The 25,468-nt window shown below is 38.9% G+C and overlaps 3 protein-coding genes across 4 annotated transcripts; 2 read left to right on the forward strand and 1 right to left on the reverse strand.

Annotated features, from left to right (window-relative positions):
* Positions 1 to 5,361: 5,361 nt before the first annotated feature.
* Positions 5,362 to 10,567, reverse strand: LOC104955228 (monocarboxylate transporter 2-like). The gene is made up of 5 exons (XM_010782500.1): positions 10,466 to 10,567; positions 10,113 to 10,343; positions 9,825 to 9,968; positions 7,846 to 8,709; positions 5,362 to 7,737 (listed from the first exon to the last, which is right to left on the reverse strand). Exons 2-5 carry the CDS (start codon positions 10,327 to 10,329, stop codon positions 7,514 to 7,516), a joined length of 1,449 nt encoding a protein of 482 aa, XP_010780802.1. The 5' UTR covers positions 10,330 to 10,343; positions 10,466 to 10,567; the 3' UTR covers positions 5,362 to 7,513.
* A 531-nt stretch (positions 10,568 to 11,098) lies between these two features.
* On the forward strand, positions 11,099 to 15,616 carry LOC104955229 (uncharacterized protein At5g50100, mitochondrial-like). The gene is made up of 3 exons (XM_010782501.1): positions 11,099 to 11,558; positions 14,735 to 14,923; positions 15,015 to 15,616. Exons 1-3 carry the CDS (start codon positions 11,400 to 11,402, stop codon positions 15,204 to 15,206), a joined length of 540 nt encoding a protein of 179 aa, XP_010780803.1. The 5' UTR covers positions 11,099 to 11,399; the 3' UTR covers positions 15,207 to 15,616.
* Positions 15,617 to 16,681: 1,065 nt separating this feature from the next.
* Positions 16,682 to 23,124, forward strand: LOC104955230 (calcium-independent phospholipase A2-gamma-like). 2 transcript variants are annotated; one of them, XM_010782502.1, is made up of 9 exons: positions 16,682 to 16,994; positions 17,974 to 19,485; positions 19,683 to 19,835; positions 19,927 to 20,084; positions 20,481 to 20,575; positions 20,674 to 20,845; positions 20,960 to 21,017; positions 21,427 to 21,621; positions 21,951 to 23,124. In XM_010782502.1, exons 2-9 carry the CDS (start codon positions 18,058 to 18,060, stop codon positions 22,407 to 22,409), a joined length of 2,718 nt encoding a protein of 905 aa, XP_010780804.1. In that variant the 5' UTR covers positions 16,682 to 16,994; positions 17,974 to 18,057; the 3' UTR covers positions 22,410 to 23,124. The 2 variants fall into 2 exon arrangements, with proteins under 2 accessions (XP_010780804.1, XP_010780805.1); XM_010782503.1 differs by having other exon boundaries at positions 17,974 to 18,127.
* The last annotated feature ends 2,344 nt before the right edge of the window (positions 23,125 to 25,468 follow it).

Genomic DNA, 25,468 nt, shown 5'->3' on the forward strand with positions numbered 1-25,468 from the left:
CGCCCTTACCTTTTGTCATTGTTAACTATGCAGTATTTATTGACTAGTTAGGTCGTGGACAATACTAGTACAATCTATTACTCCGTGGTGTATTTATTCGCAGAACTAACTAGGACTTATACATTTTTCTGTGAGTAAAAGTAGATTTCTGGCAATACAGTCAATCATTATCCTTGTGATTATTTCGCAGATAAACCTATTAACCCCGCCCCTTAATAAAAAAAACCGGCTCTTTTGAACGGCTCTTTGAAAGGAACGGAGCCATAAGATCCGGCTCCCTTCAAAGAGCCGTGATTCCCATCACTACTGTAAATCTGCTCTTATTAAGACTTAGTTTAAGCATAAGGTTGGTTTTGGTCTTTATTTTTTATTGTCCATCAAATATACTGTCCCCAAATCCCTGTTTTTTGGATTTTATGCGTGGACAGCGTTGTGGTAAAGATCTGGTTAGGTGTAGTCAAAGACAACACTTGGTTATGGTTTCAGGAAAAGTGTGTTTGGCTCAAATAATGCTTTATTTAAAGGTTAAGTGGAGCTTTGTTGTCATGGTGGTGTAATACACACTTGAATGAGTTATGGAATAATCCTGGTCATGCGTTTAAAGCAATTTCAAGTTGGTATTTTGTTGAGCTCAAATTCCTCCATATGCTGACTTTGTCACGCTATAATCTCCCTATCTACCCCTACTTTAACTACAGTAGCTGCTATATGTTTCCTTTTTTTTTTACCAGCTCTTGTAGATTTAACAGTAAGTTTGTTAGTAGTTTTCTGTTTATTTCTTTAATTTAACTCTTTACTATAAATGTCTTCTTTCAGGACTGGGCAGTAAAGGTGAAATGTTGCCACACGTTTCTTTGAAGGATGTGGCCAGGCATTACGCATTGCCCCTTTCAAACTGATATTGATTTTGTAAGTGGACCTTGTTTTGATGTGGCTAAAATACATTTTGCTGCTGCCCCCATCCACAGCAGTAGCGGCTCTCCTGCTGGCACTCCTGTCTGATTCTCCAGATGAAGGCTTGTCGCCTGCCATCCACTGTAATACACTGACAGAAGTACCTCATACAACCTCAATCCAATCTGAACTTTCCCTTAAGTCTGTCAATTGGGCCTGTTGACAATAACACAAATATGAAATATCAGCAGATTTAGCCTGGGTTCAATATTTGTAGTTTATTTTTAGTCCTTTCTATTTTTGAAACCCACAAACAAGAACACAAGATTCTGAATGACTTTCTTTCCAGCTGCTATTGTCAGCTTCTTTTGCAACAAAACTGTTACCACACAACATGAAACCCGAAAATAAAACCATATCGTGTGCTGCACACAAATGTATCCCTTTTCTATTGTCATTTCCTTCTGAGAGAAACCATCGGCTCCACTTAAAGTACATTTTATTGAGTTGTCCATATGGTTTATAGGTTTCTAAATGGCTCCACTTCTCTTTCGGAAAAAGAATGGGAATTTAATCACACACCTTTGGCGGGCTTAGCGAGGCAGCTGCGACAGTCAACAACCTCGTCATGGCAGACTCAGGAGAGACTGCCCTTGAAACACAAAGAACTCCTGATGACATTGATTCCCTTCAGCTACTGTAGTGCTTGTTCTTAGTTACAAATGACACTGTGCACAAAACCTTTTTAGCTCAGACAAGCGACAACATAGTTCTCTCTGGGCATCAAAATAAGTCATTAATGCAAACCACATACCAAGAAACGGCCGTCATCACTGCTCCCTGCTCATCAGCAATTTCGGTTCAGTGTAATGATACATTTAATTATTCTGGGTCCCTGCCAGAAAATCGGCAGATGACACAATTTGGTAACAGAATCCCAGTATTACAAGGTTCCCAATGAGTAATTACACAGCTGTTATGGGTGAATCAGGTACTGTATAAAGGCTTGCAGTTGATTTGTGCCATCATGTTTCATCCTGCTTTTCATTTTGAGGCAAGGACAAGCCGATCCGCCTCAGTAGCTCTTATAATTATTTCTGCTCCTCTCCCTTTTCCATGCCCAGTCTCTCTGTCATGCTCTCAGTCTCTGCACAGGCCTGGGTGTCAATCCCCGGGGACATGACGCTGGGATGGGATCTAAGGCGTCTGCAGATGGAGATTCGAAACGATCTTACTTTCAATACTATTTTCCAAATCAAGACTGAGGAATTAAATGAAATCGTACAATGTTATCTCTCCAGTTGAATTTGGTCACTCAAGTGTGCTGCCCTGATATACTGATAACACAAGCCACTTACTTTTTATCATCCACATGCCACAGATTACATTGGAGACTGTGTGTGTGCACAATGTGTAAATGCTACAGAGCCTGCGGATAGTTTGTGTCATCGAGTCCTTTCAGCTCTTCAACCAAAGTGTTTATGTAGCAGTGTAATTCAGTGTGGTATTCAAATGATAGATTATAATCCACAGGACAATCCCTTGTATTCTTCCTGTAATATGCACACAACAGCTCCACCGTCCCCAGACATGCAAGCTTTCGTGGTTGTCTGTGTTCACCAGATAAAGAGGAACAATGGTTCTAATTGGCAGCTGAGAGTCTCCACAACCAGTGTTTCAGCGGCACACATTTGTTCTCACAAAGGCTAAATGTATTTTGAGTGGCAGATTAAGGATATTGGTCAGGGGCTGTACATTGTCAACTCTGAAAAGTGGGGTAAATGTGTGTTTGGATGATAATTCACACATTCTTATGCTCGACGGCGGACTGAAAAGCCGTAATGTTCTCGGTTTTGGGAAATGTGTTCCACAGATTGTTAATTATAGGCAACATAATCTCATTAAGTCTCTTTTGCTTTGCGACTCAATTTCCTTTACAAGAATTAGTCATGATTGAGTACTTTAGGGTTTTAACTTCCCCTTTTGTTCTAGTTAAAAAAAAATGACCGTCTTCATAAGAGCCTGTTATGTCCAATTTGTATTCCAAAGGGATGCCTGATGTCCAGCAGCAGCAGCAGCAGCGCTGAGCGGGGTCGAGTGTCTGTAATACCAAGCGGTCATGGCGCGGTAAAGAAATAAACATTCAGAAATGGTTTTCATTCAAAGATTGTTGAGATTCACTTTTCTAGTATGAGTTCAGCTAGAATATTTTCCCTCTAAAACATCCTATACCTTTTCAGTTCAGTAAAATAGTGGTAAAAGAAGTATTCATATCCTTTACGTATAGCTATGCAATTATTAATAGAAAAGTATCAAATGAAAGGAGTCGCTCATAGAGATAAACCTAGACCTTGCAGCTGTCCCTGGCTCTTTGAAATGTAGCTCATATTTGATTAATTTTATTTTTTTTAGCTGCTTGGCTTAGAACTTTATTGTTCTGGTTCACTCCCACTGCTTTCATACAGTAGGCTTGTTTTCAGTCAAAAAAGCTCTTAAAAACCCAATGAACACTACCAGCTCATCACCAAAGAGCAAAAGTACTCCTTATGCAGATTGGCTACTTTAAGATTAGTTTGAATCATATGTGTATATTAGATTATACTTATTGTTATTATAGATACATTAACATGTGAACAGTGGGTTCAGGCGGAACTATATAACATGTTATAATGAAATACACTGCGAGGCAGTTTGGGCATTAAACAATTAGTTGAAGAAACAATAACAAAAAGAATGACTGTTTCCAAAATATGGTTAATTATTTTACTGTATATGTTTTATCATCTTTTTAAACTATGTATATTAGGCTTTTTGGACATATTTAATTTCAATAATGGATTGTGTTCCATGAGGAAGTCATATGTTGTATACATTTTTGCAAACGTTTCTTCTCGATGAATGCACAGACACAATAAGCACATTGCCTTAGTGTTTAGTTACCTGCAGGGAAATCATGATATTTCAGCAAATTAGATTCTGAAATAACGTACGAGTACTTTTTTACAAAATTGTAATTGAGTGACTTTATATATTTAGTTTCCACCTCTAATGTTCTTACAAGACTAAACACAATGAGCACAATCATCTACAGTATCTGAGCGTTTCGTACAACATGTATCCCTCTTCTGACTCAGGCTTCCCTCCAGGGATTGGAGACGCTGAAACATAATCAACATTTCCTTTGTATTTCCCTCTACACATTCAGATGTTGACTGCTTTGCGCTACAGAGAATCTATTTTTCTAAAACATCTAGAAAATACGGATTATTTTACACCACATAAATATCAAGGTGACCATGATCGATGTTATAGTTGCTGTTTGCAAAGATTATTGATTTTGAGAGTGGGGTACTCTGTGCCTTGTATTCTCCAAATGATCTCAGTAAATCTTGTGTTTCATCAGGGGCGACAGTCAGTTAAGGCACACTGCAGGACACAGTGTCTGTCTCTGGACGCTGTGATTGAGTCCTTGAGAATCTCCTCGGATAGAAGGACATGGCAATTGCTCCTTTGTCGACGTGCCCCGTGTATCCATGTTAGCCGCCCTGGCTATTGATGTTTATTTTAGACTAGCGATGTCTCATTAATAGCTCGGTCCACAGGGCCGATGAATAAACTGTTAAGTCTCTGGTATTCACATGACGTTGACTTCCCTCCGAGTGCAAACATTGTGAAGACAGATTAGTTCTGCTGCTGTGGCTAAAGAAGATTAGCAGAGATTATTAACAAACATGTGGGATTAAGTGGACGGTATCACTGTTTTATTCATACAGACCGCACCAAGCATGTGGTTAAGGAGGGGGTTAAACTTGGGGTTCAGCTGCAGCGTGGATAAAAACATCAGGTCTCTAATGTCATCGGTAGTCATCGGTAGTCATCGGTAGTCATCACGGGGATTGCACGCAGAGCTGCCTGGATTTAATCTTCCTGGTCCCAATTAAAGTCAGATTTACTCACATCAGTCACAGTTCATCACAGTGATTATGCTCAAGCTGTGCAGTGAGGATGATACAGACTTTAAGGAAAGTGCGACTAATTGGAGGTCTTCACTATCTCACTTTGAGTTCACTGATTGATATTTTCTATAAGATGACAAAGATTACATTTTGTCACTTATCTGAATAATCACGTTGATGGGCATTTCCTTACACTAAATTATGGTTTAGTCGCAAAATGCATATACTCTCTTTTTAAACTTACATGTAACTACATTTGTATTTGTTGTTAATATTATATATACTTTGCAGTTTTTAGTATTGTATGCACAAAGTTACTAATTTACTGTGTACATCTTCTTAATTTCTGTTATTGAGTACACGTTTGAAGTGTCTGTAAGTTTATACCCATTTTATAATTATTTATACCTTTTTAAACGACCAGATTTTATAGGGTATTATTGTACTTTTTACTGCACTTAATTTATCTGACAGCTGTACTTTTTTCATAGGACAGAAACATATCATATCCTGAAGTTTACAAATAGTGTTTATTGTAAAAAGTTCACCCAAAACATTACTTGTCACTTTGAACTCTGGGTAATTGTGATGGCCATTTTCCACTATTGTCCCACATCTCACAAAACCACACAAGACAGACTGATGAAAAGAAAAGAAAAACACAATATAAATCCATAACGAAAATAATCAGGATTTGCTGCCATATATAAAATAGTCAACCATCAGTAAAATGAAACTTTAATACAGCAATATACTTAATAATAGCATATACAGTATATAGTATCTCATTAGATAAGGGCTATTTCTCAGCAATAAGTGCTTTGGATACGTTAGGCACATTTGCTGATATAAGTATATACTTTTACACAAGTTACATTTTGAATGCAGTACTTATACTTGTAATGGCACATTTGTACAGCGTGTCGTGGTACTTTAATTGAAGATGTGCACACTTCCTTCATTATGGCACTTGATGTATTTACAACTAAACATAAGATGCATTTGTGGCGGTTTTAAGGTCAAACTTGTCCTTGTTGTGTCTAAAACTGAATCAAAATAACCACTTTGGGTGAATTACCCAACAGTAATATATTTTAGTTGATTGAAATGAAGCCAATATCCAAAGAACAGACCACCCAAGCATAAGCCATGTACTTGCACAGTGTATCTGATTTTCAGATAATGTTATCTAAGGTTATAAACAAACGTATTGATTACCTCACTTAAGCAATTTTCGTCCATTTGAAAAGGAAGTCAATATGCACCTTGCAGGGACATGATAAGAATGGATCATTTAAGCATACATCTCTAATAATGGCATTGTTCTTACCCTGAATAGCTCCACTTTGTATCTTTTATTGCAGGTGCTCAAGGCCTGGCTCTAAGGAGCTGAAATCATGCAGTGTGTTAGAATATAAAGTCTGACCTGTGGTGGGATGATGCGACCTGATGTAGGATCGCACATTGGATGTTTCTCAGCCGTCAGATATTTTCTCAACGGCTTCATGGATGAGGCAGAATATTTGGTTTTGTTTTAATAAGTCCTTCACAACACACATAAGCTAAATATGTATCTGCACAGAAACAACTAAAAGCATCACTTTAAAAATACTGAAATATTTGTAAACTCGGCCTTTGGCTATAGTATGATGAATGTGCCTGTGTTACACTTGTCTTTCGCTGCTCTTCATCAGTAAGGGTAGATAATAACATTCAGTTCTTCACCGGCACGTGCAAATGTTTTGTTTTTAAAAAAAAAAAAACTATTTTAATAAATGCGCACACTGTTCCTAAGACTTGTTGGAAAGTTAGATGCTTAAACATTTTCATAACCTCACACTGAATGTGTATGTCTGTACTAAAGTGATGCAGAAGTAAAACAACTTTCCAGATCCCCAGGGCACTGAAAACATATTTTACTGTCCATTAAAACTTGAAGAATTATCAAAAGTGGGAGTTAAACATAAGGACAGCAAAAGGGTATTATAGGGAAGGTTTTGTAAGAGAGATAGTGTGTAGACTTAACCACATAAATTGAATTTTCTCATACTTTAATTGCTTGGCCCTTGGCGACCAATTCATAACAGCAGCCAGCCCATGGGAGTGTCGCAACCCCAGACTTGGAAAGCAAAGCTGTAAAGATCTAACCGTTAAATGATCATCCCTGATGTTTAATTGCAATTTAATGCAGTTTAATAGCAAAGAGGTGCTGCACCTTGAGTTCTCATATGGTAGTGTCCAGTGCCATCTAGTGGTAGTAAGATGACGATAGCCAGTGGTGATATGGCTCTCAGTTGTTAGGTTTTATTCCTTTTATTTTATCTGTCCCTTTGGAAAAGTACTTTATATTCGGCCACTAAAGAAGCAAAAAAATAAGAAACTATATTTGTTTATAGAGCCATTATTATAATTGCATTGGAAGGGACTGCAGCATTTCTGTGATTTATGAACAAAAGCCATTACATGTACATTTGGCACTTAATATAACCACTAAAATGCTATATGCTGAGCTGTGTGGAAAAGGTCCAAAGACTCCAACAACCTCGTCAAAATAGAGAAAAATAATTGTTATCAATAATACCCCATATACTGCATTTCCTGCTGTAAAGCCTGCAAAGTGTTATCTTTCTACATCCACTAAAATAAAATCATACTCAGCATTTTCATCCATCTGTTTCATGCTTTGTTTTCCCATCCCGAATCATTTTGAGTTGTACTGCCTCTTCACAAGTCCTCAGCTCCGCAGCCACATCCTGCCTGAGCTCCTCGTCCAGTTTCTTGTAGTTGTAGTAATGCATGATGAAGAAATATATGCCAGGCACCAGCATAAACACTCCACACGCGTAGTACATGTATTTGTAATCTCCATAAATATCAACCAGAGCCCCTGAAAGAGAAGATGCACACTTTGAAGTTATTATTTTTTTGTTATCCCTATTTTTTTATTGATTTATAATCTGAATTTTAAACGTATTTGTCTCCATAGTTTACAAACCTGATAATGGTGGTCCAAGAAGCACCGGTCCACACTCAATAATAGTGACAAGCCCAACTGCACTGGAGAAGCGATGAGCTCCTACCAGGTCCATCAGAACTTCAAAAAGCAGAGCAGAAAGCATCCCAAACGCCAAGCCAAAGAAGACCGCATAAACAACCTTACCTGAATATCCAGGTAACAGTGGGCAGACAACGTGGCACACACCGTTGTAAAAAACGGCAAAACTGAAAAAGTATTGAATCCGTGGCCGAACCCACTTGGTGTTGCCAAGGATGCCTGTAATCGGTCTGATGAACATGTCCGTTAGAGCAAAAATAGAGAGTAAGAAAGCTGCTGAATATTCATCGATCCCTTGATGTTTGGCATATGGAGCCAGAAAGACCACAGGCGCGAAAAACCCAAAAAACAAGACAACATTACCAACGAGATAAATGAGGAAGCCCCGGTGTTTGAAAAGCGAGAGATCTATGAACGTTTCCAGACAGCCCTGACTCTGGCTATCATCTTCGTTTTCTTTACTCAGAAGTTTGTCTGACTGTGCATTTGCTTCTGAAGAAGCAACTTTCTCAGCGGCTTCCCCATTGCACCCCGCTGGTTCAGCCTTGGGTTTGGGTTGGGCATGTTTATTGACTGGTCTCATCAAAGCCCCAGCTATACAACAGTGCAAAACAATGCCTCCTAAGATGAGAAAGCTTCCTCTCCACCCAAAAGTATCAAACAGCCACTGATTTAGAGGCGCCAGAGTGAACAGAACAACTGGACTTCCTGTCATGGCGAGCCCGTTGGCCAGAGGTCTTTTGATCTGGAAGTAGGTTCCTATGATTGTCAACGATGGCTGTAGGTTGAAGGCGAGACCAAAACCTATTGAAATAACACAATAGGATCAAATGTAAAGACAAACATTGAACACCTACATAAATAACTTAAGTTTTTTGTATCAGCAGCAACTCTATCAAAGCTATTTGTTAATGTGTCACTTCTTTTCTAGAGAGGAATTCAGATGTAAAGTATAAACAACATCTTAAAAACTGCACCACAAAACCATCATGTCTACCTTGAGGGGTTCACATTTAGCTTATCTAAATAAATTGTAGTTATTGAATATTATTTGGAATAATGTGACGTTTAAAAACCATAAAGAATTTCCAATCAAGATAAATCATAGAGCGTTAATATAATCAATTATATTATTAAATAGTTAAAGGCTTTTCTGAGACAGAACTACACAATTACTTTGGTAAATGCAAATAAAATTGTTTAGAGCTGACCTGATAAATTGATTAATTGAATTGTCAAATGATGTATTGGTATAGGTTTTGATAATCTATTTGAAGTTTAAGTAACTACTAAAGAAAAGTAAAATGCCAAATATTTTCTGAAACAACTATTTTGAAGATTTAACGTTGGATTAAGGGACTTTTTCAATATATTTTTTTACATAATTAATTATTTAATAGAAAGTTATTTGCATATTAATCAGTTATGCAACAATCATTATTTGCCTGTATGTCTGTATATATACCTTTTTATGCATGCAATCCACCCAAGATCTGCGTCACAGTTGGAGGATCATCTCAATGAGATTAGGGTTTTAAGTCTGCAAAGTTTGTTTACTTGCTAGTATTAGCAGGATCATGTGTTAAGGTGTACATGCAGGCACGTGAGGATTTTCTACATGATTTAAACTTTTTTTTTAAACACAAGGTCCTGCGGCACCGTTTCAACAGAACATGGATATTTCATTGTGACCTAAGTAAACATTTACGCAGTGCACAGAATAGCCCAAGTTAACCCCCAAACTGGACTGATCCTGATACTCATAAAACTCCTGCATCCTCCTGTGTCAGCCGGTGATAACAGGCCAAGACAAAGCAAACATCAGAGGAGAGCAGAAACCTCTAGTAAAATTCCTAAAAATCTAAATCAACTAAAGCTTATTTAACATCATGAATTAGTCAAACGAAAACAACACTTACCTCCAATTAATCCAACGCAAAGGTACAGATGCATGATGGTTCTGCCAAAAGATGCAAGGATCATGCCAGTGCTGACCAGGAGCCCACCGACCATAACCACAGGTCTGCTGCCATAGCGGTTCACAAGTACACTGCTCACAGGTCCTGTAGTGGGGAGACATTTGTTATTCCTTGGAAACTTATTTACTTAAGTTGTACAGCACTAACGTATTATCTGTATGGTTTAATAAATTACCAGCAATGTCAATTTACATTTTTAAAGAGGTATACTGTATGATTGCAACTGACCTCCTGCATACATAGAAGCGAGCATGACTGAGGACAGCCAGGCAATCTCACTGTAGGAAACTGAGAAATATTCCTGGATCCCCTTAAAGTAGATGGTGAGGGACTTTGGAAAGGCATAGGAGAATCCAATGGAGATGAAAGCACCAAAGACAACGACCCATCCCCAGCCTCCATCTGGTGGTGTGTAGCCCAGTTTGCTTTTTGCTGCAGGAGGCATGTTCGGTCCGACTGCTGAATAGTGGAAATGGGTAAAAGAAGTGAACACAGAAACAAGTAAAAAGAAATGCACATTTGAAAAGCTGTTGCTCACATGATGCAGTTTCTAAAATGTTCTACGTTTCACAAGAGCTCACCTCTGCTTGATCCTTAACACTGTTGGCCAGCCTATGAACCTTGTTGTTGTACAAGGCTGTGGCTGCCTCTGAAAGACCCTGCTTTAAGGCCTCTGATCTCATCACGTGCACATGCATGACAAATAAGGCTGACCATACATGGAAAAAGCAATAACCCTCCTGGAGTAAAAAATTATTTTTTTAGCATTCAAGAACAACATAACTCCCTTGAGCCTCAGCAACAGATGTGCCGTCAGAGCCTTGTGGGACTTGTGGTCGTTGAATACTTACAAAATAAGGTGTCTTGTGTCTTCATTAAAATGATAATGTGCTCATATTGAATTAGATGTTACATTAGATACCCATTTAGCCAATTATATATAAAGAAAGCCCCACTTTCCTGTGTCAGTTTATTCAGAAGAAGGATGATGAAAATAAGTGTATATTTGGCAAATAAGGACATTCTCATACATCACAAGCTAATAAACAGATGCCCCTTTATGTTATATATCTTCAATTAGACAATAAACAATATCTCCTGTGAGTAATTGTTTTTGGGTAGGAGTTCACCTTTGTTCCACTGACATGGCTTAGGAAAAAGCAGCAGAGTGGGACCTCTCGCAGCAGATTAATACCCAGAAGTGACGTAGAGCTGACCACGCCTCTTCAGACACAAGCCCCCTGGTCTGCTGCATGGTCTGTTGCTGCTCCCAACATTGATTAACATTTTGGATTACATTTAACTTTCTCTCACCAAATAGGTAAATGTGAGGAAGTGAAATATACTTATGAGCGTTTGTTCTGAACAACATCAGCGTTTGACCTCTGTTGCACAATTGCTTGTTGTGTAACACATGCATAGTTGGCTACATTAGCTATTGTTAGCTAACTTACTGTCTGGTACAGTTAGATAAAGCAGCTTAATTTGTAGCCAGTAGTTGTCAAAGCAAGTTCGATGATGTGGTTTGGTAGGTTCCGTGTGTTTGCACATGGTTCCCCGATGAGAGCATGTTTAACCAGATTACCAAGTTATTTAAACTCAACAGTAAGAGTGGCTCCTGCACTCTGCAGAATTCAGCATCGCACCTTCAGCTCTAAGCCCGCAGGTGTCAAGGTAAGCTTCTCTCTTTGTTATTATATTACTGTACAGAAAAAACACAAGCATTAATGAATGAAGGGTCTTCTTTTATAAGAGCTTAAACATTCAGTGCTCATAGCCGTGGCAACATGTTTCAAATGGGGGGTGCTGTGGGGATGACACCAGGGCTGGTTCTGACCAATTTGCTGCCCTAGGCAAGATTTTAGCTGGCAATGAAAAACCTCTACAAAAGACCAATACACTACAAAAAGATAAACGTATTGACATGGTGGACAGCTTATATAAAAAGGCTTCAAATGTATTTAGTATTGCATAGACATGTTTTAATTGGTGGGTGGACTTCACCTCCTCTAGGGTGGTCCGAGGGAAGATTTATTTGAACATTTTAAAGTAAAATGCTTCAATCTGGTGCACTTTGAGCCCCCCAATTACTAGAGACAATAGGGGGTACAACTCTAAACACCCATATGAAAAAGATCGGTTTGCATTTTATTAATCAAATAAGTATGTGAACATTTCCAATAACCTACCATAGCCAATAATAAATAAATGTAGGCTAATTTATTTTATTTTTGTGGTTCATTTATATCTTATTTTACCAGTTAACATTTATTTATTTATGCATTTTAATAAACGACTACGGTAACGGGTCCCAAGGTGGGTAGACCGGCATACGCAACGCTCTGGGGGTCCAACGGCTCCGTGTGTGCCCTATATGATCATTTTCTGATAACGATGAAAGAGCCCGCCTCCCTCTCCCCACGTCTCCTGCTGCTGCTGGGCTGTCAGAAGAGGGGGAGAAAAAGAGAGGCAGTCACCGTTTATTAAATATTATTATATTATTATACAGAGAACAGAGTCGTTATCAATTTGTTTTAAAGCTCAATAAATAACAAAGAAGACCTCTGACCGGCACTTTCCTAATTTCTTACGGAAGATTTAAACTTTAACGGACATGTTGACCGGCGCAAACAATTTTTTACGGAAACTCTGCCGCACGGTCCCCTCGTTCCTTGGAAGAGGCGGAGAGGTGGGTGTTTTTCATCTGCTGTGGACTACCGGAGAGAGAAACAGCAGGAGAACACGCCGTCCACCGCGGAGAATAAACAGAAGGGCAACCATGGCAACCATGGGTCTTCTTCGCTACTTTTGGTGTATTTCGGGCGGCAGCGCCAATTAAAGGCCTGACATATGTACTACATCATTTCCAGCATTTCCAGCGGTCTAGTGTGAACGGACACGTTAATGAATCGAATGCGTGTGAACGGAAGCCTTTTTTGCGCTTGCGTATGCGTTTTACCGTATGCGTCCTCGTGGGGTCGGGGTCTAAGCCAAACTATATCCGGTCACAGAGATCTGCTATTTTAAAGTAAAGTCAACACATATAGACCCTAAATATAGTCTATATTAAGAACGAGAAAAGTCTTAACATATATATCCTTTTTTGCAAACATACGACAAATGTGTGAGGGTGATGACGTCAGAGCATCGTCTTATGTGCCAGGGCTTAGCCCCGGACAGCCCCAGCCCAATTTAACCCCTGGGTATTTGTGAGGGAGCTCCTATATGGCATTACCCCGCTGAAGCTCACCAAAGTTTAACATATTTCATAGTTCAAAGTTTTGTCAATTGTTTTGTTTATTGGTCAAATACTGGTTTCTAATGTTTTCTGAGGAGTTTTACTGGAATGAAAGAGCACAGAGTCTACAGAAGCAAAAAAGCAGCATACTGCATTAAACCTGACCTTCACAGAGAGGTTGAAGTTCATGTGGAAAGGAGGCTTCAGTAGTCTGTCTGCACTCTGTTTAGTTTTGCTATCTTACAATCAATGTAGTAAATGTGAGGTAAAGTGTGTTGCCAATGTAACCGGTTAGAACTCAAAGTTGCGATGAGGTCTTAAAATGTATGGAAAGGGTCTTAAAAAAGGTCTTAAAAGGTATTAAATTTGACTTCAGGATTCCTGCATATACCCTGTGTGAGCTCCACAAGCGCATTTTTGGTCGACAAATACAAAATAGATTCACAAATGCCAGATCGAAAGTTGTAAATGTTAAAGACATATTCAAAGATCTTTTTTTTTATTTGTAAAAATATTTGGCGTATTTGCAGATCCGTTTTACATTTGCAAATTTATTTGTGAGTTTGCAAATCTTTTAAATGCATTTGTGGATGGTGTTTTACATTTACAAATCACATATTTACACACACATTGTTTTTATGTTCACACAAATAATTATGAGACATATCTAAGCCCATACATATAGCTTTAACACCAGCAGAGAAACGACATGTTCAAAATAAATTGAGCAAAAGCCAAACGTCACCTCAGTATCTGAAGCTTGTCACCTTTATAAAAGTTTTGAATCTGGAGCACCGGCACGTGCAGAGCCCAGCAGCAGCGCGTCCTGTCCCGTGAAACCGTATTAACTTTAGCTGAGCGGCAATAGTTTACAGTGACATGTCATGTTCCTTAGGGGTCATCAGAAATACAAGACCCAGCTACACACGTCAGAAGTGACAGCCGTGACTCGTTAATACAAGTGGAAATATAAAGTTTCAGCGTTACATAATGCTAAATATAGCGCAGCTTTCTAATAACTCACTCCAACAATCACCAACCTGAATGATGACCTACTGAGTCATACTCTGCTTTCATCATTTTGGCTAGAACCCTGTTATGTCATGTGTCATAATGTGTTACTGATGGAAAGCTATCAGGGTTTACATTTTCCTTTATTTACAAGTGTCCTACCTTTAGTGTTCTTGATTATGTCCTTAGTAAAAGTTATCATCTGATTTAGCGAAATATAACTATTTTATATTTGTGATATATCTATTTTCATCTCTTATTGTGTTTAAATGTTCTGTTGGGTTCAGGGAGTGTACAGTTTTCCAAGTAGGATTCATTGTTCCCCTTATAGCATTGGTTGTCAAGCAGTAATAGGATCCCTTCTAAAACAAAGATGGCTAAAATGCTTTGTAGTACATACTATGAACCTGGACTGGGTAACATAGTGATATCGTTTTTCAAAAGTATTGTTTTCCCTGAAAGCAGTAAGTTACAAAAGAGGGAATTCAACCTCTACCAGCTGGAAATCAATTTCTCCATTATTAGCCAATGTACACTTGAATGAAAGAATGAAACTAAAAACAATAAACGCTGTTGTCATATATTGCCTACTCTGTTTCAGGTGCTGTATGATGGGCAATGTCCCTTATGCGTCAAAGAGATCTGGTTCCTTAAGTTTATGCAGACAAACAGGCCTGAGAAAGTAGATTTCATCGATATCTCCCTGCCAGACTATGATGGAGGGAAATACAAAGGTGTCAGCTACGAGATGGCCATGGAGGAAATGCATGTGATTGATGAGAACGACAAGGTAAGCTTATGTTCAAATGGCTTTCTTTGTTGTTGCAGATTAGTATAAATCTAGTGTTATGCCGTCTGGCTAACCTTTTTTGTTTTGGCAGATTCACCGTGGAGTCCCAGCGTTTTCAGTCATGTACAATGCATCGGGCTTAGGCTGGGTGGGTCGCTTCTTGATGTGGTCACCTGTGAGGCCCTTAGCGGAAATCTGCTATGAAGCCTTTGCCAGAAATCGCTTAAAGTGGACTGGACGTGGGGAGGAGTGCCAAACAGGACGCTGTGAGAAGAAAAAATAATGGCTCCAGAGCACAGAAAAAATAAAGTGTATTTATATATTTAATTGATCCTAAAGAAGAACTGGATAAATACAATATGGTTTGTCCTCTTAAACCATCATTGTATCACAAACCTAACTGTAAATGTTTAAGACTGTTCTTTGATGAAGGGAAATATTTGGTGCCTTTTTATTGAAAGTGTGTGTCGTGAAGCCAATGCAACATCATATGACTTGTAACACTGTTTGTTTAATTAAACATACTTTCATCCATGATGAAAACATTTACGAATTTACAACCGTAATAGATGTTTATATTTGAAAACAACAAAGAAAAACATAGTTCTACAGGCTATTATGTTAAGCATTGCATCTGTATCCAGAGAAATATGACAATAAAGAATACAACTAATTAAAGAAAGGTTGACACAATCTAACTATCAGTTATTCAAACTTGTGTTCTCATCCTCCAAAAATCTGCGCTTTGTAACTCAACCTTCTAAAATGAACATTGGTATATTGACAGCATAGAAAACATGACGGTGGAGAGAATTGTTCTTCTACAGAACAGAGAAAAATCGCTGAAGCAAATTGAGACACATTTTCTGTTTCACACAGCCTCTTAGGTCAGTCGGTTTCAAGCAGATAGAGAACCGAAATGTCAGGAAGCTGCCACTAGATGTCATTGTCAGTCTGAAATAATATATACAAGCCATAAGAGTGAAATTGTTTCTCAGGAATTGTGGTAAGCGGCAGGCATGCTTATTGTCCAGATAACATTTGACCAGTTCAAAAGGTGTTCAGATCAGAAATCCTCTATTAGTCCCACAGCAGGGACTTTTACATCCTTACAGCAAGATTGGCATAGAAGGTACAAATTGTTTTTGGTTTATCACCGTGAGTTTGCAATGCATAACAGCATATGCAATCAAAGGTTAAATGAGTTGTAATGTTGACGAACAATATCTATGCTATAAGGCAGACACGTTTGATTTAAATACATTTTCCATTGTGTTATCTTTTCCACAACAGCATTCTAAACGATTCAAATTTGTTTTGCAAGCTGCAAATCACTGGATAATTATCTGTATACTGTGCACAGGATATTGAAACATACATAATAATAAAATACATATATTAGTCCAACAATAACTGCAGGGTACAGTTATGTTCTTATTACAGTTGGGGAAACAGAATAACAATGGGCTAACAGTGTTGTTATGGAAATGTAATTTTGTTGTAATTCTTCATTTACAAATGAATGGCTATAACTACTTATAACTTCTGATTTAATACTCGGCTTTGGGAAAGCACAGTAAGCTAAATGTAAGTTCCCATAGTTTCAACTCTACTTTTTAGGTTGTAGGCTAATCTAAAACATTATGCACTTTATTAAAAACCACTACAGACTTGTTATTCTTTTGTATCACATGTTGTGGCCTGTATCCAGCTCTAAGGGGTGTGTGTTCTGACGTAAGACGCCAATAACATCATCAGACTGACTGAGACCCTTGAACTGTCAGCCCTCCCTAATCTTAGGCCTGTGCTTCCACGCTTGCAGTCAACAGTGACAGCACGTGACATAAAGCCTGTGCGGACTAACAGCTCATTGGTCATGCTAGTCCGCCCCCCAGCCCAGTTCAACCAATAGGATTAAAGCATTGCAAGGCAGAACGTTTCAATGAGAATCAAAACAAAGAAGACATCGTGGTTCTCACTGTTTGTCAAAAGTGGTGTGCTGGATTTAGAAAAAACATAGATTTGCTTGAAGAGGAATGTGAATACAGAAGAACTTGCTACTGCATTTCAGGTAAATCTTCAGTGTGAGCCTTTATCTTTCATTTCTTGTCAAGGTTAGAGTCGCTAAGCTACTTTGGTTCATGACCTTAACCTACTTAAGTGGAAACAATATAGATGTATGTGCATTGCCAAGCTTGGGAAGGCACCACCAAACTTGTATTTAATGCACTTTATTTTATAGTCATGGTGTTCACTCATATACTGATCGTTTATCTGTGTTCTTACAGTACATTTTCATATCACATTGCAGACATAGTCGATAAATGGGCAGAAGGGAGAGAGTTGTTTACATGTCATGTTCACTGATTTATTTGCTCTTAGGTTTCATGTTACATTTATAATGGGACACAGTTCTAAGAAAAAGCTGCAAGTGCAAGGTTATAGTGTAACATAATGTTTGTAGACAATCAGCTCACCCTGAAAACACACAATAAAAGATATAAAACAATTACCAATGTTATTATCTGAAGTGTGTGCTTTTACAAGCTCATTCATTTGTTGAAATATCATGTTCTTTATACATTATTGGAATTAAGTTATTGTACATGTAGTTTTACATGGAGAATGCATAAAGTGATCCCCAAACTTTAATTTAGCGCCACCAGCAAGAAGACATTTTTTGTTGTTATTGAACTGTCTCTGCAATGTTTGGATCATGACATATTCAGGAATGTATGTTCCCCTAAGCATGAATGGTATTAACTGTTATTAGATTTTTTTATTAAGGACCAACACATTCAATTTCAATTATCAGCGTCAGCAGTAATTTGTTTAATGCTAATTAGCAAATGTTAGCATGCTTACAGGCTAAACTGAGATTGTGAACATGGAAAACATTAAACCTTCTGAAAATCAACATGCTAGATTGTCATTGTTATTGTAATGGAGCTTGTTAGAATACTGACATTAGCAGATGCAATATAGTGTCATAGTGCTGCTATTATGGCTGTAGACTTTTTCTAATGCTTCTGTTTTGTGTTTTTCCCTAGATTCCTGTAAAAAACAATGCTACAATATAAATCAATGCAAGCTCAAGAGTGACATTTGATTGATTGCTGGGCACCAGGTCAAACATGGGCCGCTACCTCGGCACCAACTTTTGTTCGAGTTCTGTGAACAAGACTTTGAGATCATACTGCAAAAGTAGGTACCTAATGAGCCTTCTTAGAAAGTACCATTGTCTCGCTAGAACACCGCCCGGCCTTGACCTACACAGATATTCACTGCTGACACATCTGCATCCATCAAGATTCACAAAAATAACTACTTTAAAAAATGTAATCCACAGTGATACAAGCTCTGCCTCTAACAACTTCCTCAGAGATTTTACCAAAGAACTTAATCATCTCCAGGTTGTGCGTTTTTACTCATCTTCCAATAGGAATACATTTAAACCTGAAGCTCCAATTGGGATCCTGGAAGAAACTCAGAAGAGTTTTCTTTTGAGTTCACTGGGAGGACGTTTTGGTCAATCATTTAAAAGATTGTCCAGACACATTAACATTTATTTCAAGCGAAAGGATGTTGAACCTTTGGCTGAAAATGACAGCCTTGTTGCCATTACTCCAGAACATCTTGGCGGATCACAGAGGCGTGGTATAAGTCAACGGGCGACCAGAGAGCGAAATATATCGGAGGGCAAAGACACAACGCAGCCCATAAAAAGCACAGACACACAGGAAAGCTCAGGAACAAGTCCTTCCACACAGGACTACTCTGGACTGCAACTATTTCATATCAGTTCTTTGGCAACCACATTTGGTGAGAGCTACAGTTACGTTGCTAGTCACATTAACTCAGTATTTCCTGCAAAAGCTCAAATGCAGGACAATTTGGAAACCATGTCTTCCACTAGGGCGAACAAGAGGCTGAACAAGAGACAAATGCAAAACCCTTCCATCAAAGAGTCTAAGGAAGCTGAAATTCCTCAAGTCCAATCAGGTACTAATCAGGCAACAGTGGAACCAACCAGTGTCTCCAGCAGCTGGGAGGAGAGCTACCAACACTATGCAAGACACATCAATACTTATTTTGGTGCCAAGGTTACCGGAAAAGAAGACCATGATCTGTATAGGAGAGAACACATTTCTGTGCAGCAGAAAAGCACTTATAAAGAACCCTTTTCAAAACAGTCTACCTCACAAACTCAAAGTGCTTTGTCACAACTGGTGCCAGACGAGCCTGCCATCGATGAAACTGGAGGCCTTTTCCACAGCAGCACTAATACCACCAACTTTGGGGAGAACTACTCCCAAACAGGCGGTTATATCAATCAGTTTTTCTTTGGTCAAAGTAGAATGGGTGAGGATGAGGACATTGAAAGTAATCTCATAACGCCATTGGATCCTGGCTCTGCTACGTCTGAAAGACCAAAGACTGCTTCCTTTTTAAACTACCTTCGACATCCCACAAGTGCCATCCCTGACTTTCTGGGTTCTTTGACTCAGACTTGTAAACCCAGACCTGCTATGACTTCACCGCAGCCAATGATGAATCAAAAGGTAAGCTGAGGTGACATGTTTCAGTTAGTGAACATATACAAAAAAGGAATTGTTGTCTAAAAAGCTGCACACTGTGTTTCAAATATCATGCTCTGACATGCCCTTCTTTAAGTTGTATCGCATTGCTGGTGCTGTTACAGAAGCTACAAATAAACCAAACATGTACATGAGTTTAATCTCTGGTCGCATGTTCTCAGTTTGTCCTGAGTCGGAGGCAGGCAGAGGAAATGGCACAAAGGTTTATTGGCACTCTGACCCAGACTTCATCTCCAGAAGATCTTACTTCCTGCTTGGCCGCACTCAATGAACACCTCATCTGTTACCCATCATGCAAAGCTGTAATGTGGAAGGTGTGTTGGAAGTAAAGCAATCACATTTACAAATGTTTAACAATCATAGTTTGACCTCAGTAAATTAATAAGGTTTGTGTCCGTTTTCCAGGAGAAAATTGCAGTCACATTGTTGAGGAAAAGACGGACCTTCAGAGATAATGAAGAGCTTCAGAGCGCCTTGAGAGAAAGCATGGCGCTAATCGGCTACATGGATCCAGTCAAAGGTCGTGGCATCAGAGTGCTCTCAATTGATGGTGGTGGCACAAGGTAAACAAATGAAAGATTTCTAATGAATGAGGGCCCTGTCACATTACAGAGTGATCAGTACCAGAACAGCAATGTACGATTATTTTAAGTATCTAGAAATCCCTTAGTGTACTTCTCAATAATAGGTTGGAGTAATTCTTTTTTTATGTCCAAAAAACACCATAACATAATAACAACATTTCCATCAAGTCTTCAAATTGTGTGTTTCATCTAACAAACAGTGATATACAGTATGTATAAAATATTTGTTTGTCTAGTATCGATTAATCAATTAATTGTTTTATTATAACCCAGAGCACTCTTTAAGATGGTCTCGATCTTGTACTTGTATACATACTCTACCTTTTCAACTCATTAATCTTTATATAATACATGTAATATGTTGTCTTTTTCCAGAGGTGTGGTGCCTTTGCAGGTATTAAAGATACTGGAGGCTGAGACAGGCAGGAAGATCCACGAACTGTTTGACTACATCTGTGGAGTGAGCACAGGTAACAAACATCAGAAATACCAACATTATGCTGTTCTTACAGCATCTCAGTTCTTCAGCGCGTATCTCACTGGTGTTCTCTGCATGTCTTTACCTAAGGTGCTGTTCTGGCCTTCATGCTGGGTCTGGCTCATTTCTCTCTGGAGGAGTGTTCTGAAATGTACCAACGTTTTGGCTCTGAAGTGTTTCGGCAGAACCGGCTTGTTGGCACCGTGAAGATGGGATGGAGTCACTCTTATTACAACACTGAGACCTGGGAGAAAATACTACGGTATTCAATGAATATATGTTAATAACATAAACACTGCAGTGAGTTAAGTAAATGATCAACATATTAAAAAAAGAACACAACCATGTCTGAATGCTCTGTTTTTATCCTGATTAGAGAAAAGATGGGAACTAGAATACTTATCGAAACGGCCAGAGATGAGTTGAGTCCCAAGGTAAGACAATGCAATCACCATGGTGGTGGATTTGATTCATTTGACAAATTTACCATGAAAGCACTGATGATTTAATGTTGGATTAATGTTGCCTAAAATGCTAAAGCAAAGCCCACTACTGTGAGTAACAGAAAACATTTAACATTATATTACATGTCGCTTTTATCCAAAGAGACTTATATACATTCAGTATTGTGGACAATCCCCACAGGAGCAATTTGGGGTGAAGTGTCTTGCCCAGGGACACAACGACATGCTGACTGCAGTGGGACTCGAACTTGCTATCCATCACACTATCCATTGAGCCACAGCCTCTGTACTTTTTTTAACAGGATTTGTTTTGCTTAAAGTTGCAGTTCGCACAAGTTTAGATTTTATTTTTACACATTATATTATTGACATCTTTCAGGTTTCAGCAGTCAGTGCAGTGGTAAACTGGGGTACAAGTCCGAAGGCCTTCATATTCCGCAACTACAATCACAAACCAGGCTCTCTCAGCCGCTATGCAGGAGGCTCAGCCTGCCAGATGTGGGAGGCAGTGAGAGCTTCATCAGCTGCCCCAGGATACTTCCAGGAGTTTCCTTTACAAAGTGACATTCACCAGGTAGGAAACTGTTGTAGTTCTGCATTATTTTGTTCAGGATTTCTTTGAAAGTCTCAAAATGATACAACTAACGATAGAGAATATTTGTGGTAAATGTGTGATAAGGGAAAACAATACTTTAGGTAGGGTGGGGGGGCAGAACCTTCTTTCCCTTTTAAACAACAATACTTTTCCTAGCATTATTACATTGTTCTTTGGTATCTGTTTCAATGCAAGCTTTAAGTACATGCATCATTTAAGATCCTTAACCTCATTTGACGTTAAGTGGGAGCTATGCCCATTTTCGAAAACTTGTCCTGTACACTTTTTGATTCTGTATGTATTCATAGGATGGAGGAATAATCCTGAACAACCCCTGTGCCTTGGCTATCCACGAGAGCCGTCTATTGTGGCCCAACCAGCCCTTCCAGTGTGTGCTGTCCCTTGGCACCGGCCGCTTTGATAATGTCAAGAGGGGACCGGCCACCTCCACCAGCCTGAGGGCCAAAATCAGCAACCTGATCAGCAGTGCTACTGACACCGAGGGGGTCCACACCCTTTTGGACGATCTGCTAGCTCCAGACGTGTACTTCCGCTTCAACCCCATGTTAAGTGCTATGGTGTCCCTGGATGAGAGCCGGCCTCAAGCCTTGGACCAGCTGCGGAGAGACACCCACAACTACCTGGAGAGAAACCAGCCCAAACTGGCGCAGCTCTGTTTGGTGCTCGGGGCGGAGCGTTCAGCTGCTAGCAAAACTAAGGACTGGATGAATGAGAGGGCCTGGGAGATGAAGCAGAGATGGGTGTGAGTAGGTACAGTATAGGGTATGTCTACAATGATGCGTAACCTATGCACAGATGGACATACAAACAAACAACCACCCTGATGTACTGATTCAATTTGTTCAAGACCTCAAATGTGTTGCTTCAACACAAAGGTCGTTTTAGCCACGTTAGCACCAGGGAAATGTCAGTCTGCAACTTTGTTCACCACTTTTGGCCAGACTGATATTTCAACTACTTTTAGTTAAATGGCTGCTCAATATTGTGCAAATATTCATGGTTTGTAGAAAATGGAGCCTATTGAATTTAGTTTTTTCTCCTTTTAACACAAGCATTAGGTGATTTTGAGTGAAATGCACAGAAAATGTGTGCAGACTTAGTGGCAACGTCCGGGTCCGGAAAGTGAAGACATTGCAGTGCCTTACACCTGCATTCTTTATAATGACCAGCAGGGGGCGACTAGTTAAAAAAAGTAGTCTGGTTATATAGAAGTCTATGATAAATGACTTCACACTTGATTTATTACCTCAGTAATGAGTTTCCAAATCTATACATTTCATAAGTGTACATGAAACTGTTGTCATATCTTTATGTCTCAACTCTATTTTCTATCTATCAGCACTGCAAAAAGGGGTTTTCCTACACACACCTTTTTGTCTTAGGCATTTTTCTGTAAATCAATCAATGTCAATCAATCAATGTTTATTTATATAGCCCAATATCACAAATGTTACATTTGTCTCAGTGGACTTCACAGTTTGTACAGAATATCAGTATGACAATACGACACCCTCTGTCCTTAGACCCTCACATCGTACAAGGAAAAACTTCCGGAGAAAACTCCACAGTTTAAAGGGAAAAATGGGAGAAACCTCAGGGAGAGCAACAGAGGAGGGATCCCTCTCCCAGGACGGACAGACGTGCAATAGATGCCGTGTGTAAATTGAAAAAATAATACATTTGCAACATAGGTAGTCCAAATGTTTGGAAATTCATGTGTGTATAATAGGAAGATGAATCCACGAGGATATCCATCCAGGACTTATGATCCAGGCCCCCAGCCACGACTCAAGATCCAGGACTCGCGATCCATGACACAGGACCGTAGGATCATCCATGACTCCGGATCCCGGCGTATATAGACACCAAAAAGAAAGAAATTTGGGGAAGCTGGGTTAATCGGAACATGAGAGTACACAGGTATAGACAGAGAGAAGGAAGAAGTAAGATGTCCCCCGACAAACTAAGCCTATATCAGCAAAACTAGGGGCTGAATCTAATCAGCCCAAACTATAAGCTTTATCAAAAAGGAAGGTCTTAAGCGCACTCTTAAAAACGGATAGGGTGTCTGCCGCACGAACACAAACTGGAAGCTGATTCCACAAAAGTGGAGCTTGATAAGAAAAGGCTCTGGCTCCCATTGTACTTTTAGAGACTCTAGGAACAACCAACAACCCTGCATCTTGGAACGCAATGCCCTANAGGCTGCTCTCGCTTTACGCAGTGCTTTCTTATATTCATTGAGAGTAATATGCCAAATTAAACGAGATTCTTCAAGTTTAGTGGAACGCCATATCCTTTCAAGTTGTCTCGACTTTTGCTTTATTTTGCGGGTTTCGGCATTATGCCATGGAGCTAATCTATGTTGTTTTATTTTCTTCTTTTTCAACGGAGCAACAGAGTCTAATTTTATTCGCAGCGCATCTGTAGCACTATCAACAACATGATCAATTTGGGGTGGTGTACATTTTGTATAAGTTTCCTCCCTTACATGCAGACATGCTATCGAGTTAAGTATTGGTGGAATCTCTTCCTTAAATTTGGCTATAGCACTAACAGATAGGTTTCTGCTGCAGGAGCTTTTGACTAATGCTTTGTAGTCTAGTAACAGTACTTCAAAAGTTACTAAGAAATGGTCGGATAAAGCAGGATTATGCGGTTCGACTAATAGTTGCTCAATTTCAATACCATAAGTCAGAACAAGGTCGAGAGTGTGATTATAGCAGTGGGTTGGTTTATTTACACTCTGACAGAAACCAACAGAATCTAATATAGAGTTAAATGCAACAGTAAGGCTATTTTTATCATCGTCAACATGAATATTAAGGACACCTACGATAATTACTTTATCTGTTTTAAGTACCAAAGCTGATAAAAACTCAGAGAATTCTGATAAGAATTCTGAATAAGGACCTGGTGCACGGTACACTGTAACAAATAAGATTCTGTAAAACGTATAACATGTGCTGAACTCACTGTTACAAAGCCAGCTATTTAGACAAATTGTATTAAGTTAATATATACTGATCAGTAGTACAACTTAGCTTTGAAGTTGACTGAACAAACATATTTTGTATAAGGAATGTTTCAAGTTTATAAGACAACCTCCAAAGGAACAGGGAAGCCTCGTCACATTTGCCAACGTTTTTGTATCACAATATGTCTTCACTGTCTTGTCTATTTCCTAATATTCATTTACTGAAGACAAATCAAAGTGAACAATTGAGAACAAATCTCACTTAAATATGTATAATGTTTTTGACGACTTGTTGAGATAGACACACAGAACAAATATGCACAATTAAAAAATATATATATATCTGTATGCACTTTTTAACAAAGGTCTGTTTAACATGCACATGTGAAATAATTCAATATTCCATTATTAATGGTGCACTTATTAGTGTTGTGGAATGTAATATTAGCTATAAACTATACATTTTCATGTAACATTACAGCTTATGTTTGATGTGATTGTGCTTTTGGCATATGAGTATTTATTTAAAAATAAATTGATATTTATGAAGACCCTTTTCATTGTTATTAAAAATGTTTTCCTTTACTAAATGCTTGAAACCATCATCACATTTTGAATACTCAACCCTTCGTCACCGTGGTCTTGGCTAATAATGTACGATTTTATCAATGAGGGAGAAGTCATCCAATCATTTGAATGTGACGGGTTAAATCTACTCCATGTGTGTGGAAGCTGTGCCCTCCCTGTCAACAATGGACGGACTTTGTTCCAGACAGAAACGCTTTGTGTGAGAGCGTGTGCGTTCGTGCCAGCCAGAGTGGAGATACA

This window comes from Notothenia coriiceps, unplaced genomic scaffold (genome assembly GCF_000735185.1).
Source record: "Notothenia coriiceps isolate Sejong01 unplaced genomic scaffold, NC01 NC01_scaffold00024667, whole genome shotgun sequence".
Lineage (NCBI taxonomy): Eukaryota > Metazoa > Chordata > Actinopteri > Perciformes > Nototheniidae > Notothenia > Notothenia coriiceps.